The sequence below is a fragment of the Leuciscus leuciscus genome (genome assembly GCF_965113295.1).
Source record: "Leuciscus leuciscus genome assembly, chromosome: 2".
Classification (NCBI taxonomy): domain Eukaryota; kingdom Metazoa; phylum Chordata; class Actinopteri; order Cypriniformes; family Leuciscidae; genus Leuciscus; species Leuciscus leuciscus.
The window spans coordinates 5,325,341-5,343,959 of NC_138726.1; the positions used below are offsets into that span (position 1 = coordinate 5,325,341).

Below are 18,619 nucleotides of genomic sequence, written 5' to 3' on the forward strand. Positions count from 1 at the left end.
CGCCCATACCCCCCATAAACGGCTTCAAACCCGTTCTTCAGAAAGTCTATGGGTGACGTCACAGACGCTTTGTCCATATTTTTTACAGTCTATGGTTTCACCCCCCTGTTGACGGACAGTCTATCGGTAGACATACGTCGGTGACACGGTTCCTCAAGGGAGCTAGGAGATTGTGCCCTGCACGGCCGCCTTCTGTGCCGCCGTGGGATTTAGCTTTGGTCTTGGAGGCTTTGTCACGACCGCCTTTCGAGCCCCTAGCCTCGATTGCCATTAAGGAGCTATCGGTTAAAACGGCTCTGCTTCTCGCTCTCGCCTCGGCGAAGCGGGTTGGGGATTTACAGGCTTTCTCAGTAAGTGAAGATTGTATTCGCTTTGGACCGGGAAACTGTAATGTTACTCTCAGACCGAGGCCGGGTTACGTTCCTAAGTCGCTCAATACCCCGTTCAGAGTGCAGATCGTCTCTCTGCCTGCCCTGTCCGCTGAGCCATCAACCTCTCAGGGTTCGGATGCTCAGAGTGCTATTTGCCCAGTCAGAGCGCTCCGAGAATACATTTCTCGCTCGGCAGCGTTTCGACAATCGGACCAGCTGTTTGTGTGCTTTGGTGGATGCAACAAGGGACGGGGGGTCTCAAAACAGAGGCTTGCTCACTGGATCGTGGACGCTATTGTTTTGGCTTATGATTGCCTGGGACAGGAATGTCCCCTGAACATCAAGGCCCATTCGACTAGGGCGATTGCCTCCTCGTGGGCTTGGACTAAGGGTATGTCTATTCAGGATTTATGTCTTGCGGCTAGCTGGTCTTCTCAGAACACGTTTGCCAGATTTTACAAGTTGGATTTGCCCTCTGTAGCGTCTCGAGTGCTTTCGGTGAGTTGATCGCTTACACAGCATTAAGAGAGCTGCTCTGCGCTTTGCTCATGAGTTGTTCTGTGTGCTATTTGTGTGTTGTACTATTGTCACCGCTATGCGTTGGCTTTCTCTGTTGTTGTTGCCCTGTTGGTCTACAGTGCAACCTTCCCCCAGTTATACTGCTCGGGATATGCAAATTCCAGTAGTGTTTGTGAGACTTGTGATTGGTCCCTTTGGACCTATCGGAGGTTAGAGGTTCGCTATTTGTCAATCTCGGCCTATCAGGCGCTTACATTCTGGGGGCGAGGTTTGTATTGGGTCTATTCAGTAGTTTGCTGCCACGGCGGGATTCTATACAGTTCCCATATACGACATCCGTAATGTCGAGTTCCGTAGCCTTGATAGGGAACGTCTCCGGTTACTTTCGTAACCTCGGTTCCCTGAAAGGCAAGGAACGAGACATTACGCTCGCCGCCGTGTTCGCTATTTATTTAGCGTTGTTCGATTCTGAAGGGAATTGACGCTGCACTTGCATTATAACTGCAACGGTGTTTCAGTATTTGCATATTTTGCGTCAATTGGCCAGCTCTGCTGGCGTTAGCCTATAAGATTTCAGCGAAAGTGAAGGATGAGAGGAGTTCCCATATACGACATCCGTAATGTCTCGTTCCTTGCCTTTCAGGGAACCGAGGTTACGAAAGTAACCGGAGACGATTTCCTTCATGTCAAATTCTAGAGAGTTAATCTATAAAAGAAGTATATCGTTACACTTAAGAGGCTCTGAGAATTAAAAATAACTATAATGGGGCCTTGGCCTCAGGTGAAGAAATCCTTGGATATGGCCTCTACGAAGTTCGGGGCAGACATTAAGATACCAATGGTGCAGAGAATGGTGAACAGGGAAAAGGCCATTAGACAAAGACGGTCAATGACAGATGCTGCAAACTTCCACTCATTACACAAAGTCTCTTCCTCGTCTTGGTCCCGGAAACGTTTGGCAATGTACCGAACCTCATCCAAGATTTTGGAGAGTTCAGTTTCGCTCGGACCGCTGCTAACAGAAGACGCCTGAGCTCCAGGGAGAAGCACATCTTCCTCTCCTGAGGCGACGAGTCGACTGCAGATCACCCCTGAATCCGGTGAAGTGGCGTAGTGAAGAGTGTCCATCCCGCGGAAGCCGATGTACAGCAGGTTTCCATTGGTGGACTGTGTGGCTCCAGTGCTGATGTTCAGATCCACGCTAGAGACGCTGCTGCGCGGATGCATATTGTGACAAGCTGAGCGAACTCTGTCCTCGCCAGGCCTCTTCATCCGCAGGAACCACGCGCACCAGTTCAACAGCACCACACGGGTCTAACAGGGAAAATTACTATTAAATACAGGGTTCGTATGGTCATGGAAAACCTGGAAAAGTCATGGAATTTTAAAATGGCTATGATTTTACGGTCCATGTACGTTGAGTTTATTCGGTTTTGATTTAAAATTGAAATTTGAGATATGAGAAAACGGTTCATTTATTCGTTTTCCCCCAAAAATTTTAAAACGAGAATTCGGCTTGATTTTAGATTTTTAGATTCAGGACAGGAGTAGAAAATGCATAAACGGCTTGAATATTCGATTTCCACATTGGGGCGGGGCTGAAACGCCCCTTTCCGCTGATTGGTCGACCAAATATCAACCCGTGCCGCTTTAGTTATTCCATAGTTCTGTGCAACAAAATAATAATCCAACAACCGGACTAATAAAGAATGCTTTGACACAAATCGCACTAGGCAGGGCCTAGAAAAGGGGTTTCTTCCCTATAGGCATGGGTTCGACAACCTATGTGGCAGAAAAATATTAGCTGATTATTTCAGAAATATTAATTATAGGTTATCTCGCATCTGAATTCTCGTTTTTTTATTATTATTATTTTTTAAATGAAAAACTAATAAATAAGTCATTTTCTTATTTTCTACTTTCAATTTTAAATCGAAAAATGAATGAACGTACATGGACCTTTTACGGTGTCTTCTTTCTCTCTCGCTTTCTCTCTCTTATGAGACGCAAATGGCTTCACATCAGAACATTGCATCTGCACTACAAATGATACAAGGCTTCCACTTGCGTTTCGGGACATTTGATGGAATTTGTTAATTGTGTTGCATCATCACAAAAGTTTATCATTTCCAAGTCTTTTTAAGTCTTGCCAGTTTAAACATTCAATCGATTTTAAACCATTCGGTATACTCGCATGCTCTCCGAGAGACGGTTTTCTTTCTGTGCGCAGTCACAATCAAAGAGTCATAATCAAAGCGCGTGCACATAAAGCTGCCTTGCAAACAGCCCGCGAGTACTAAATTGAGTTATTTTCACGGCTTATTGCGCTTAAACGGGTGAATGCACATAAAAATGCAGCAAAATGCCCGTCTTGGTGAGTATCCTCATAAAAAAAGTTGGTTATGTCTTAAGTGGTGTAAAAGGTGTAGTGGTATGTTGGATCCGTGCACTTAAAGTGACAGCAGCCTAATAAACCGGCTGCTGTCTGTCATTAATGTCAATCAAACAGCGAAAGACAAAGAGAAAACTGCTCTTGACTGAATAACTTTTGTAACTTTAATCTGTTTTTAATTTTTTACTTTAACTTGAATTTACACATTTTTTATTTACTGTGTAAACTATCCAGTGTTATTTTTCATTTGAATACTTTATTCGGTTACACTGTAGTTACATTGTACTTACTCAAATAAGTACGGAGTAATATTAAATAAATACATGTACTTATAGAGTTAGGGTTTGGTTTAGAGTTAATTTTTAGTTTACATGTATACATAGACTGTCATGGAACATTAGATCATGAATATTTGCCTCAAAAATCATGGGAATTTATTGGTAAAAATGTGCACGAACCCTATAATTAACACTGTTTTCCGAACACACACATGGAAGTAACCATAAGTCCACCAGATGAGTTTATATGGTAAATAAAAGCCAGCTCAAGAGTCTCACCCATTTTGGCATTTTTCCTCCATCAGGATCATGGTAGTGATACTGTAATACCCAGACTGTGGCTATCACAGACAGTCCAACAATAACCATGGTGGTGGCGAAATATTGAGCTAATCAGAGGATAGAGAGAATTATATTAACAAACAAAAGAAAACCTATTAAAGACAAAAACTAACGTTACATTTATTTGTATAGTGCTTTATATAATACAGATGTTTCATGGCAAAAACAAAAATGAACAGGAAAATAACGTGCAAAATTCATCAATTATGAAACGACTTCAATTGCAATTTAGTACATTTAAATTTTTAAATGTAATGTCAAATGTACAGAGTAAAAATTATAATCAAGTACTTAACGTGCGTTAGTACTGTATGTTAGCATGCCAAAATATCATTACAACATATTTTAAATGTATTTTAATAAGATATTAATTAGACATTATTACAAAGTGCACTTTTTAAAAATGTGTTAAGAAACAGTGATTAAAGTGTACTCAAGTACACTTAAGCGGCCTTTTATTTTATTAATATTAAATTATCTGCAAGTACAGTTTTTAAGATTTGAACTGGTTTAACTGAGTCATTCGAACCATTGTTTATAAGTGTTATACAGATATAGCTCCAAACTCAGTTTTACTCCTAAAAGAAAGTTCTCCTTTACAGTGATTTGTAAAGGCTTTGCACAGTGGTTAAACCAAGTAAATTATTATAAAGTATAAAGTTAAAACAACAACAAAACGATTTGATTACAAATCATCATTACAAATTGGACTTACCTATTAAGGGTACAGAGTCTGATGTCGCCGGCATTATCTCAGCTACCAGAAGCATGAAAACTGTCAATGAGAGCAGGACTGTGATCCCTGATAATATTAAAAAAATAAAAAATAAAAATAATAACATTACTCCCTCCAACACTGTGACAGTTTTCATATGCAATCACAACACTGAAGACAGATAAAGAGGAAGCTTGTGCTCAAAAGAGCTATTTTAATCATGACAACTCTCTGAATAGTTTTAGCATGTAATTAGATATTACGATTTTTAATGTATTTGGTCGACTAAATCTGCCACACATATGGACAAGTATGGTCTTGCTACTGCCAAAAGAGACAGTTTTAGCTGTGAACGTAAGATCTGCACGAATATGCATACGTGAATCCAGATCTAGGCAGGTGGAGCTGGGGAGGTGGAGGGTCTCAGAGGAGCTCTGATAGCACTGCAGGACCAGCTTACAGTGAACACTGAACCAGACTATTTAAATGTTGAGCAAGCTATCTCATTGGCTGCTGGATAAGCAGAGGCCAATCAGCTTGTGCCAGGCAGTAATGATGTCATTGCTTGCAGATTGCATGACTAAACAGCCTGTGCCATCTAGAGTTTCACTGAACTAGATACATGTATGTATATACATATGCATCTAATATATGAGTTTGAAACAGGTAGTGTACACTATAAGTCTATCTCTCTAAGATTTGTCTATAGAGTAACTGTCAAAAAAACAAAACAGACCCACTATGAGAAATGTTCAAATAGAGGAATTAACACTTTATAATAACTGCACGCTATTAATCATTAGTTAAGCATTAGTAAACAGTTAATTAATCATTTATAAAGCATTAATAGATATTAATAAGCAGTTTATAAATACGGCTATAAATGCTGTATTCTTGATTTATAAGCACATCTATAATGTGTTTAATAATTGTATTTTCATAATTTATTAATGCTCAGTTGATCATTTCTAAATGAAGTATTGCATTATTTACACACCAGTTATTTAGGTGTTGTCATTGATGCATGAGATCACTTAGAAATTGTAAGTAAATGTAGTAGATTCAGGGAGTTATAAAGCGTTTAGTAGTGGTCAGTGAACTATAGTGTGAGCTCATCTAAAGTGAGGACTAGTTATGCCTAGTAAAGCATTTATGAAGGAGATTTAAAGACTCAGATGTCTTCTAAACAGAAAAAGGAAACAAACACACACAGTAATACAGAACATAGAAATATTAACAGTCTTTAAATCTCCTTTGTAAATGCTTTACAAGGCATAACTAGTCCTCACTTTAGATGAGCTCACATTATAGTGAACTGGCCACTACTAAATGCTTTATAACTCCCTGAATTAACCCTGAATTACAGTAGAAATACATGTTAATAAAGCATTTATTAACACACTAAGTAACTATTACTATATGTCTGAATAATAAGATGTATGAATGTACATTTAATTAATTTATTAATTGATCTTAATCAATTAATTGATCTTATGAATCAATGACAACTCCTAAACAACTAGTGTGTAAATAATGCAATACTTCATTTAGAAATTATAAATTGATCATTAATAAAGTATGAAAATACAATTATTAAACACATTACAGAGATGCTTTTAAATCAAGAATACAGCATTTATAACTGTATTTATAAACTGCTTATTAATGCTTTATAAATGATGAATTAACTGTTTACTAATGCTTAACTAATGATTAATAGCGTGCAGTTATTATAAAGTGTTACCGAAATATGTGACAACTAGTCCCAAGTGTATTACTGTCAAGATTATCCAAGAGAATGCAAAAAAGCAGTCAGACTTAAATCATATTTTGGTTACTATAAAATATCCTAATAGTGCCCTAATCACAGTAGATAAGATAAAATAAGAAGAGCTATAAAAGATGAAACTTAAATGTACTGTATCAAACACAGTCGGCTAATTGCTGGTATTTAGAGTATTGATCTTGAGTAACTCTCAGAGCAAAGGCCAACGACTCACTCTGTGCAAAGTAATGCTGGCAGCTTCATCACACTAATACCATTTAGGAATGACAAAATTAAAATAATAAATTGTGTTCTGCCGTGATTTGAGGTTCAGTCTCTTCCAGAGCGCTCCCTCACTCACAGTGGCAGCATCCTCTGAAATAAATCCAGCCGGCCTGATAAATAGAGGCATTGGTCCTTCAGAGCTCTCCAACTGCATTAATCACCGAAGCCATCAATCTCACTACACGCCACTTACAGTAGCTTACAGGGATGTCCGCATAAATCGTGTGCCTGTGCCAAAGTGAATTTCATATGGTGTTGGTTTAAATGTGGATATTTCACTAAGTCAGCAAAAAAAGGAAGGTTAAGTCTGCCGATGTGAGAAATTAATTTAATGATTTTTAAAATGGCAAATGTGACATTTATGCAATTCGGTTTACAGCAGTATAAGAGTGAGGCTCCCATAATAAACCCCTTTAAAGGTGACGTGCATAATCTCTTTTAAAAGCTGCTTTTCCACCAAGGAGGAAATTGAAACCATATAGAACGAGCAATGTCTTGATGATTTCCCACATGGAGTGGAAGGTAGAAACTAGAAACTAGAGATGCGCCTGTATGAAAAATTTTGGCCAATACCGATATTTGAAAGCCGATAACCGATATATTAGCCGATAAATCTAAATCCAAATTTGTATATCATTTTTGAGAGCCTAATTACAAAAAACATAAATCTCACCATTACAAGCCATGTCTCAAACACACAATTATAATGTTCTTATTATAATTTTATGTAGACGATATGACAGACTTGCACTTTACGGTATTTTCCTTTTTTGAAGTGATTCCAATCATATTTCAAGCAATTCAAAACCATCATGGCGAACAGTGCGCATCTGAAGTGTCTCAGCTGAAGGAAATAATCCATTACTTATCGGCTTTAATATATCAGCCAAATTGTCTTATCGGGTCGATAACGGCCGATACCGATATGGTGGCCGATATATCGTACATCCCTAGTTTAAAAGTTTTTCCTTCCCAAAAATTCAAGGTAAGGATGTTTAGGAAAACATGAAATCTCAAACTAATTACTGACTTGTAAATGCACACCTGAATGAACACAATTCATGAACATCACATCTAATATTAACATTTTAAAATGACGACAGAGTGTGTATCTCACCGAGAGAGATCTTCTCTCCAGAGTCGGCAGGCAACAGGAAGACGAGCAGAGCCAGAGTAGAGATGAGCACACAGGGAATGAGCAGATTAAGACCGTAGTACAGCGTTCGTCTCCGCATCACCACTGTGAACGTCACGTCTGGGTACGGTTCCTTGCAGCAGTCGTAGAATTTCTCATTCCTTCGACCCGGAACCTCTGAGTTACAGATAATTGGTAACCTTATAAAATTTATGTTCTGTGCAATGACCATTCAAACCTGTTACTGTACATTCACATTGTTTCAGGGCTGTGATTGTCACAAGGTTTAAGGTCAGTGCACCAATGCTTAAAGGTCCCATTGCATGGATTATTTTTTAATTTTAGAATATTTCCTGGGGTGCCCTTATAATGTTAGTATGTTTTTTAGATCAAAAGTTGTTATAATTTAGCAATAAAAGGCATATTTCCTAGCATGATTTTAGCCTCTGATTTGAACGCTCTGTTTGAAGGGGCGTGGCTGCTGTGAGACTTCAGAGTAAACACCCACTGCTGTGATTGGCTGCTGTGAGACTTCAGAGTAAACGCCCACTGCTGTGATTGGCTGACATGCTTGCATATGAAATATCTAGCATTACATGTGGAAATCTCTCGAAAACTTTTACTATTACAGCTATTATACGTTTTTACTATTACAGCTATCGGGATTAACGAATCGTGAGAAGTTTTTTAAGTATTTAGATCTATTCCCATCACATTAAAGGTTGCAGTGATGAGAATTGAGCAGATGACAGCCTGTTGATTGCGTGAATGAAGATCTTATCATTGCAATGCAGTTTCTGCACTCTCACTAATGATTTCACCAATGCAAACATGAGGTAAGTACAGTAAGAGCCTCGTTGTGCAGCGTAACAGCGTCATTGATTTCATAACGAGTTTTGGCAAGTGTCCAGATAAACTCGTGCTGTGTGATTGACAGCTTGGGCGATTGGAAAAGGATTGTTCTTTGATCTCTTTCTCTACATATATTAATCACAGTTTAAGTACAATTATTTTCATCCTACTAAGAGAAACGACGTGAAGTTAATTGTTTAGTCACTGGCTTGATTTACTGATGCATAAACAGTATTGAACGATTTTGAGAGAAAGATTCTCTGTCTGAACTTGAACAATTACACATCAGAAATTCACATAACCCACTGGTTCTTCGGAGGATCGGATGAAGGAACTAAAAAAATACTTTTGTGTTCATTTGTACATCCGAACACTGAGCAACTGCCATGCTTCGCTCGTTTACAAGCCATGATGTCTCTCGAGGAAAAACCAATATCGCGCTCGCGTATATTCTCATATTCTCATGGGCGGGTCAAATTCTTTTTGCGGGCAAAGAAGAGAAATTACGACATAAAGGGAATATTTCTAGATTCGCCCGTCTGAGCTTTTTCATTTTCTCAAAAATACCCAGGGCTTGGTTTACACCCATCAAAACGTCTAGCCACTGGGGGACCATAGGCAGGCTAGGGAAACTCATATTAAGGTTAAAAAACCTCATAAAGGGAAATTTTCATGCAATGGGACTTTTAATATCGCCATAAATTGAAAGTGTATTGTGATACTGTTATATAGTTACAACAAGCGTCTTTAAACAAAATGCATTTAAAAGTAACCTTTACATTTTTTAACATTATTACAAAAGTGCACTTTTTAAAGAAACAGACATGAAAGTGTACTCTCTTTAAGTGCACTTAAGTAGCTTTTTATTTGATTAATATTATATTATCTACAAGTATAATTTTTGAAATAGTTTTTAAGGGCACTTCTTTTTCACAAGGGAAGTCTAAGTAAGGAAAACAATAAAATGCCAATAAAGTCTGTAAGCGTCTATTCAGACTGTTTTAACAACATGCATACATTTCTTTACAGTATATCACCTTACCCACAAGGTCCCACTCTCCATTAGCGATATATCCTGTGATGTCAGCATCAATCATCTGCAGGTCCAGAGACCATCCGCCATACGTCCAGGAGCCGAACTTCAGATCACACCGCTGAAGGTCAAAGGGGAACCAGCGAACATCGATGTAGCAAGTGCTTTTGAATATCCCTGTGAACATAAATGTGATTTTCAGTGGAGGGAAATCAAACGGATCTTCCAGCAGCACATCGGAAAGCACTTTAAGCCATAATAGTACTAACTATAATAAAAATAAAATACTTATCATTGATCATCGTTACTATTATTATCATAAAATTGCATCTCATGCAAAAATGAGATTTATATGAAGCATAACAGTGATGAAAATGAACATTTGGGGAAGTGTTCAATGAGGCGGCTGCCACAACATAAATTGAAGATGCCAGTAAAGACATACGTATGTAATTTAGCATGGATGGTTCAGTGCTTTCATTCCCATAAAGCATAACTAGGCTTCTGACAAAGCTTTATGGAGGTTCAGGAGAAGGCAATCTCTTCAATGTCACTACATGGAGAATTTACTGCAGACCACATCTCCTCATGAATCAAATGTTTATCTCGGGATAGAGCCTGCTTCAGCTTTCACAGCAAGAAACAAGAGGAGAAAACTAAATGAAGTAGTGGAGGCGAATGCTAATCTACATTCACATCAAAGAGTTTATCAACTCTTTAGACCAAAACTAGAAGTAACATAAGAAGGTATATTTAGCTTTCCATATAATCATACTTGCTGATTTTTTGATTAAAGGAAATTAATTTAAATGTGCACTACGTAACTTTTGGACAATACAAAAGTGGTTTTGGATTTCATTTTACTGACACTTACTAAAGCAAAGCATTCCATTGCATAAATATCCAATTTGTCATACATGATTATTTGTCACTAATAGGCCTATACATTTTATTTCCACAACAAAAGAGTGTGTTATAATAAGCTTATCGAGATTGAGTAGTGATGTGTTTCTGCCAGGTAATTGTGACTTTACAGAGTTTAGCCTATTTTAGTGTGTTCACACTTGGCAGGTTTGCTTCCACTAAAACAAACCTGGGTGTTCGATGAAGGGTGTGTTCACACTTGTAGTTCGGTTCTCTTGTTTCGGTCAGGACCAAAAAAAAGAAACGTTTTTTTTTTGTGTGTGTGTGTTAAAAATGACAGTGTGAATGTTAGTGAACCAGGACTAAATGTTGCATATTATTTTCTTCCTCCAAAACTGTAAGTGCGAACACACCCTAAGTTGTGACTTTGTTCATTGTGACTTTATCCTTTATTTAAAATTTTATATTACAAGTATCCATTTTATTTGTTCATTCTGAGCTTGAAATGGGTGTAGAATAGTTTTTTTTTTCTAGACAAAGTGGGAAATATCATAAGCATCTGAGCAGTACCTGGCGGGAGGTATTGGCAGGCACCAGAGGAGTTCACCAGCACATTAGTGTGAAATGTGGCGTCAAACCTTTCATCGGCACTGTGGAGAACACAAGAATCATTTTAACTAAAAAGAACACAAGAGTGATTTATGAACATCTCAGGGGAACATCAGAGAAACACTTCTGATTAGTTCAATACAAAGTAAATGCAATTTACTAACAGCTGCAGTAAGCACAGGATTTCTGGAAAATGTCAAAGTAAAATTGCCTTGCAGTTTCACAAATGTGTTTCACAAATTCTCATTTAGATAATGGAGGCATGTTCAAGAATAAAGAATTCAGTTTCAGAGATCCCTGAGGAAAACTCCAGACCAACACAACCAATGCATAAATCAAATGAAATTGCAACTTTGCACCAGTGGTCAAATTTGATGCAATTTTAGTTTCCATGTCGCGATTCACTGACCTGATTTATTTGACCTCAAAGTAGAGTCGAATTCTGCATTTTCTGTGGCAGATTCCACTAAATCTACTCCTGCTTTTCCAGACAGGAACAAATGAGGCCAAACCTTTTTTTTTTTTCATGACACAGTGCAAACTCAGTGTTCATTCTGTGTTAGCAGCACTTCTTCCAGGCAATTTACCACTCTTCAAGAAGTCCTTCATGTACAGGATTTTACACTTGAAAAGCTACGTTTGGTTTTTTATGGAAACCTTTTCTCACTAATGGCACGTATGAATTTTTCGATGACTCCTGTGTGAGGAACAAACCTGTTATAAAGTAAGATGTCAGGCTTCCAGATCTGACTGTCAGGGAATCTTACATTCGTCACTCCGGGATATTCAGAGGAGTTCCACTGAAGATAGTAGTCATACCAGTACTAAAACAAAGAGTCAAACAGCAGATCACATAATGCACACACATCAACCAGAAACAACGTGGGAATTTATGCTTTAAAATGGTGCAAACTGAATTAGGCATGCGAACCTGAATCTCATGTCAAATGCTTATCAGAATCTAAAGAGCTTAGGGCAGAAATATTGTACTGTATATATGAAACATGACCATGAATTATAATGCATACATTCTTTTAAGAATTATTTTATGGAGCAAAGTCAAGGACATGACTGCTGAGATCTAACACAGTTAATAATGTATTCAAATTCATTGGCACACCTGGTGGTATATGTATATATATATATCCAAGTATATCTACATATATAGATTATAGTCATATAAAGTATGATGTAAATCTCAACTGCTTGATTGCTTGTATCATCACAAAATATCAAGTATATTATGGCCCAGCTCTAATCTGCTAAGTGTGACTAGGCATTAAGATTTTATGAACATTAACATGACTTTCTGAAACGATGTGTATTGTGAAAAGCGCTTGACAGTAAGTGTTGTTCTCTTACCAGCTGCAACCAAATGTTGGTTGTCAGTACTTGGTTCTTCTCATCCTGTATGGAGGACAAAGATGCACTTTATAAAAACTGAGAAGAACCACTTCCAAAACAAGTTTTAAAATCATCATTTACATAGTCTTAACTCTTCAGACACAAGTGTCAAGAAAAGTGCACTGCAAAACATGCTTTTCTTACTTGGTATTTTTGTCTTGTTTCCAGTCCAAATTTCTAAATCTTAAATCAAGATGCATTTACTAAAGTAGTAAAAGGCCATTAGATATTATGTCTTGTTCTCTGGGGAAATAAATCAAAATTTAGTGAGTTGGTGCTTAAAAAAAGCTAAATGATCTGCCAATTGAGTAAGAAAAATTATCTTCATTCAAACGGAAACAAGATTTTTTCTTTATTAGCCCATTGGCAGATCATTTTGCTTATTTTAAGCAAAAACTCACTTCATTTAGATTTTTTCCCCCCGCAAAACAAGACATAATTATCTAATGGCATTTTACTTATCTAGTAAATGATTTTTAGATATTTTTAGATATTTGGACTGGAAACAAGACAAAAACACTAAGTAAGATTTTTTTGTTTGTTTTTTTTGCCTAATTTTTCCTGAAATAATATACTTTAAAAGAATATAAGTGAGAACTGCATGTAATGTTTTCGGACACTTAATTGAATGTTTACTGCAATTAAATGAAAATGTATTATAGTTGAAATTTTAAAGGAATAGTTCACTTAAAAAAGTATTTCTTCTGATGAACAAAGGGAGATATTTTGAAGAATGTTAGTAACCAAACAGTCGATGAACCCCATTGACTTCCATAGTATTTCTTGTCCTTCTATTGAAGTCAATGGGGTCCATCAACTGTTTGGTTACTAACATTCTTCAAAATATCTTCTTTTGTTCAGCAGAAGAACGAAATTCATACAGGTTTGAAACAACTTAAGGATGAGTAAATGATGACAGAATTTAAATTTTTAAGTGAACAATTCCTTTAAATGCTTTAAGTTATCTGACCATTCAAACATTCATGTAGAAGAAGTGAGTGTAACGTTTTATTAACCTTTATATGAATATTTATATTAATCTTTGCAAATAGCTTGCACGCTTCACGATGAATGCGGCTAAGGTTTACACTCAGGGTACATTACGGCATGTTTTCTATGTACGACGTTCTCAATATAATTCATAGTCCCACGTTTATAATGAACAACACGTTATGGTTATTGTGTTATTAGGCACAGAACAGAGGGGCGGGGTCAGCAAAGCTCATTATCATTTAAAGACACATGCACTTAAAAGGCGTGCTGAAAACAGAGCTGTTTTTGACCAGGGAAAATTAGTGTTTTCTTACAATACTAATGAGAATTTTTAATTAAAGTATATTACAAACTTTTAATTTAGACCCTAAAGAATCATTTTAGCTTGTACAAAAATGGCATTATATGACCCCTTTAAATCAATAGATGGCACAAAAATTCAGTTTTTCCCCGTTTTTGATGATGCACGTGGTAATTTGGCTGAAGGCTGACGCGATAGTGAAGTTAAATCTGTGCTAATTTGATCTAATATTTAATGTTTAGATTTATGTAAAAAATAAAATGATTGTCTATATTTTGAGACAAAGGTCTCGTTAATGATTTTCAAGGTAATTAAAGCAACAGATTATCAATAATGGAAGAATATGTAAAAGTATGATATTTGGGGTAAAAAGGCTCAATAATTGACATAATAAACAGCCGGCTGACTTTTCCATTGACACATTAGAGCAGATTCAGATGGGAAATATCATTTTAAGTTGGGTTTCCACCTTATTGGAAAGCTTTCAGAATCTTTCCTTTTTTTAAACATTATTTTCTGTATTTTTTTAAATTAACATATTTTAATTCCAGGATATTTACTGAACAAAAATTTGTCATTTATCAAAATAAACCGAAAATAGTACAAACTTTGTAATAAGTTTTAACTTAAGTATTAAAAATTATTAAAAGCATATTATTTTAGCTAGTAAGTATTCTTATATCAATACTCTAGTTTTACCTCCTCACCACCTCATACATTTATATGATTTTTAAACACATTTTTTTTTCTGTTGTTCCATCAATGTTCAATAAAAACAGACTCGTGATACAGTATAACTTGCTGGCAGAACAAATGTACTAGGATTATCCTAAAGCATCGTTCACGGTCATATTTTTTTTAACTGGGAATATTCAGTGTGTGATTCATCTCTTATTATTGAATGAATAAACTCACCACGTCCATAATCTGCATGAGACTGAAGGTGAAATACACAGTGAGTGAGTGTGTGTCATTAAACACGGGTCTCTCCAGCGGGTTGTAGTCTTTCATCAGGTCTCTGTAGAGTCTCCTCTGATGCTCTCCCTGAAGGGACACTGCCAGAGAATGAACAATGTGACACGGTTGCAGAGATTCACCTTCGCTGCGAGTGAGTGAGATGTTCAAGAGAGAGAGAGAGAGAGAGCTGGCGAATCAACAGAGACGTTCAGACGAACACGTATTGATCTGAAACTCTCAGCAAAGCTTTTCTGCTGGGTTTGAGACTGTGATTAAATCTCCAGCCAGTCTGACTGATTAGACTCAAGCACTTTCCTTAAGTAAGCATCTTTTTGTTGCCAGATTTGGACAGCAAACTTAATCAAGATATTATGGGGTTTTTTGTAAGTAAAAAGCATAGTTAACTCTAGCTTATTTCCCAAAGTTCAATCTCTCATCTAGCTAAGGCATCTTTCTCCCAAGTGTAAGTCCCTTAAGATCACATCCATTCATAATGTAATTCCACTGAGGACATCCAGATTACATCAGGCTTTTTCTTTATTCCACGATGCACCTGTTATTCATGAGAGATGAGAGATCTGCCAGTATCTGAGACACTATATTGTGCACAAAGACAAAGCGTCCAGTGTAACCGCAGATTCAGGGCCACTAATGGAAGTGCACTCAAAGACTTTCTGAAGAATGGTAACAGAACAAGACCATAATTATACAGCAAAGCCATTGCAATTAGACAAATTAAGACCAACTAACTCCAAGCAAAGCAGATTCAAGCCGCATACGACACACATAAACTTGCAGATGAACTTAACCAACATAAAGCTGTGACCATATTTGATCAGACCCAGTACATATGCTGGCACATATCCTCGTATAAACAAGCCTAGAAAAACAACCTTATCTCAACCTTATTTGATGTCACAGTAGCAGCTGAAATATTATAATCCAAATTCTGCAGACATTTACTGTAACTCTGTAATCTTACAAGTAAGCAGGAACTATTATTGAACATAATTCCACAAAGCTGTGTACTCAAACGTCCATTAGGCTTCTTACCACTCCATAGGCAGGCTGTGGTGGTCAGATGAAGAGTATATTCCCAAATCCCCATGTTCCTGTCAAAAAATAATGTATGCTCTATGTGATGAAGTATTTTTTAGGTTTGTGGTCAAGAATCTCTCTCGGCATCTGGAGTCTCAAACAGCAGCATCAACAAAAGAGCATAAGCTCCGCCCCCTCCAGCTCTACATGTATTACAGTCTCTCTCTCTCTCTCTCTCTCTCTCTCTCTCTCTCTCTCTCTCTCTCTCTCTCTCTCTCTCTCTCTCTCTCTCTCTCTCTCTCTCTCTCCTCTCTCTCTCTATCTCTCTCTCTCTCTCTCTCTCTCTCCTCTCTCTCTCTCTATCTCCCTCTCCCTCTCTCTCTCTCTCTCTCTCTCTCCTCTCTCTCTATCTCTCCTCTCTCTCTCTATCTTTATCTCTCTCTCTATCTTTATCTCTCTCTCTCTCTCTCTCCTCTCTCTCTCTCTCTCCTCTCTCTCTCTCTCTCTCTCTCTCTCTTCTCTCTCTCCTCTCTCTCTCTCTCTTTCTCTCTCTCTCTCTCTCTATATATCTATCTCTCTCTCTCTCTATCTCTCTCTCTCTCTCTCAAAATATATGTGTGTGTATGTATATACATACATACATACATGCATATATATATATATATATATATATATATATATATATATATATATATACTTAATGGGAATGGGAAAACAAATTCCCACACTTCCCACAGCTCCTGGTACTGCATTATTTGGGTGGGAGATGTAAGAGCAGAGACTTGGCAGCCTGATAGATTCAGTTGCTCAGCACATTGAGAACAGGCATCTTAAGGGTGTACTCTGTGATTTTTATCACTATTTTTGCTCATTAAAAAGGCTTTAAACATAAAGAAATTGATAGCAGTTTTGAAAAATCTGTTTTTCATGGAGCGTGTTGTCTCACCGTTTGTCTCACGCACTGAAACAAATGTGTTGGATTTAGATGATTTAATCATGTACTGTAGGCCTACATTAGGTCATTCAAAGTAAGAAAATTAAGCTTTTAATGTTGTTTAAATGTCTATGTGGTGTTTTTAATATGACTTTTTAATATGACTTTAGACCAGAGGTGGACAGTTACAAAGTACATTTACTTGAGTACTGTGCTTAAGTACACTTTTTGAGTATCTGTACTTTACTAGAGTATTATTTTTTCTGGAAACTTTTTACTTTAACTTCACTACATTTGAAAGACAAATATCGTACTTTTTACTCCACTACAGTTCTGTCAAGGTCCTTGAGTAGAAAGTAGTAATGTCACTCAGGGGATGATTTTGGTTGGAAATGAAAGCCGGTTTGACGTCTGAACTCGACTGATGTTGGTTTCAGACGTCAACCCAATTTTCGTTTTCTACCACAATACAACGTCTGTCCAACGTTGGAGATTAACGTCAATCTGGTGTTGGATTCTGACTTTAACCTGATTTTCATTTTCAACGTTGGGTTTGGTCTTCTAAATGCAAATTTTGTCATTGTTTTGGTGCACACTAGCTTACAGATAACGGTAAGGCTAACATATTCTAAAAGCCAAAACACTTTAAATAGGGCACTCTTTGAGGGAATTTGTCCGAAACCATTGTGGACGTTATCGAGTGCACTTATTCAATCTCACATGCAATCCCACTACTGGGGGGTTCTGTGTTTTATGGTTTAATACAACTTTATATAAACTTTAACAATTTAATCAAGCTTTTAAAATGTAATCAAATAAAAATATAACAAATCCTTTACAACAAAACATTGCAATTTTTTTCGTTGGTCAAATAAGATCCTGCACAATAGAACATAAACTTAAAACATGCATGAAAAAATATCTTGGTCGTATGATATTCCTTAGAAATAATAATATTAGTATTACTTTGAACTGTGATCTGTTGGTGATGACGTAGTACGAGTGTATATTTGATCGTTGATCGTCGTTTGATCGATTTGTTGTAAATAGAAACCTTTGAGGGTCTTCAGACTGTGAACACAAAGACGCACGGGACCATTTGAAAGCAGCTTCCTTTCAGCTTGTACCGAATTGAGTCCAAATAGTCTTGGCTAATTGGACCCGCAGTCCGCCCGTCTCTATCGATGCACCATGACAATGTAAATATTATTCCACCCGTTACATCAAATATTAGCGGTCCGCCCGTCGGAGTTACGTTTTGAATAGACGAGGCAGAGAGAGAATCCAAATGCACACACAGTTTTAATAACAAAAGGCAAAAAAAAAATATAGACACTCCAAACCTGGAAACTGACAAATAGTCCACACAAAGAAACAGGAACATAATCCAAAGACAACGAAGGCAGGAACAAGACATCCGATGGAGACATAAATACAAGCGACTCATGTCCCACGACGGAAACACAAGAGCTTTAAAACTTTTAACAGCCACGTTTCTTTTCTTTACGTTTTTAATGGCTTTATCTCTTCAGTTTGCATTGTTCACATTATGAATGTCAGATGGGAGAAAAAAACCAGGGAGGATCAGACTCTTCACAGCTTAAACATCTTCTTTTGTTTATCCCCATATTTCTTCTTCGTGGTTTATTCCCAAGAATGTGTTGCTTTTCCAGTTTCCATCTTCAGTTCACTGACTCGCATTGGGTGTTTTCCAAATGTTCATTGCTCCCAACAAGTCAAGAGTTGCTTTTCAAAACTTTTCACTTAAAAATTATTTTCCAAAAATCGTTCTTTTCTTCCACGTCTGTTCAGCTGTCATGAAAGATAACCAG

General features: G+C 37.2%; 1 protein-coding gene across 1 annotated transcript; it reads right to left on the reverse strand.

Moving 5' to 3' along the window:
* Positions 1-100: 100 nt before the first annotated feature.
* chrna7a (cholinergic receptor, nicotinic, alpha 7a (neuronal)) lies at positions 101-16,135 on the reverse strand. Its single transcript, XM_082160985.1, has 10 exons — positions 15,869-16,135; positions 14,774-14,913; positions 12,523-12,567; positions 11,875-11,984; positions 11,122-11,201; positions 9,697-9,864; positions 7,785-7,979; positions 4,618-4,704; positions 3,840-3,949; positions 101-2,204 (listed from the first exon to the last, which is right to left on the reverse strand). The coding sequence occupies exons 1-10, from the start codon at positions 15,921-15,923 to the stop codon at positions 1,668-1,670; spliced, it is 1,527 nt and encodes a 508-aa protein (XP_082017111.1). The 5' UTR covers positions 15,924-16,135; the 3' UTR covers positions 101-1,667.
* Positions 16,136-18,619: the final 2,484 nt, after the last annotated feature.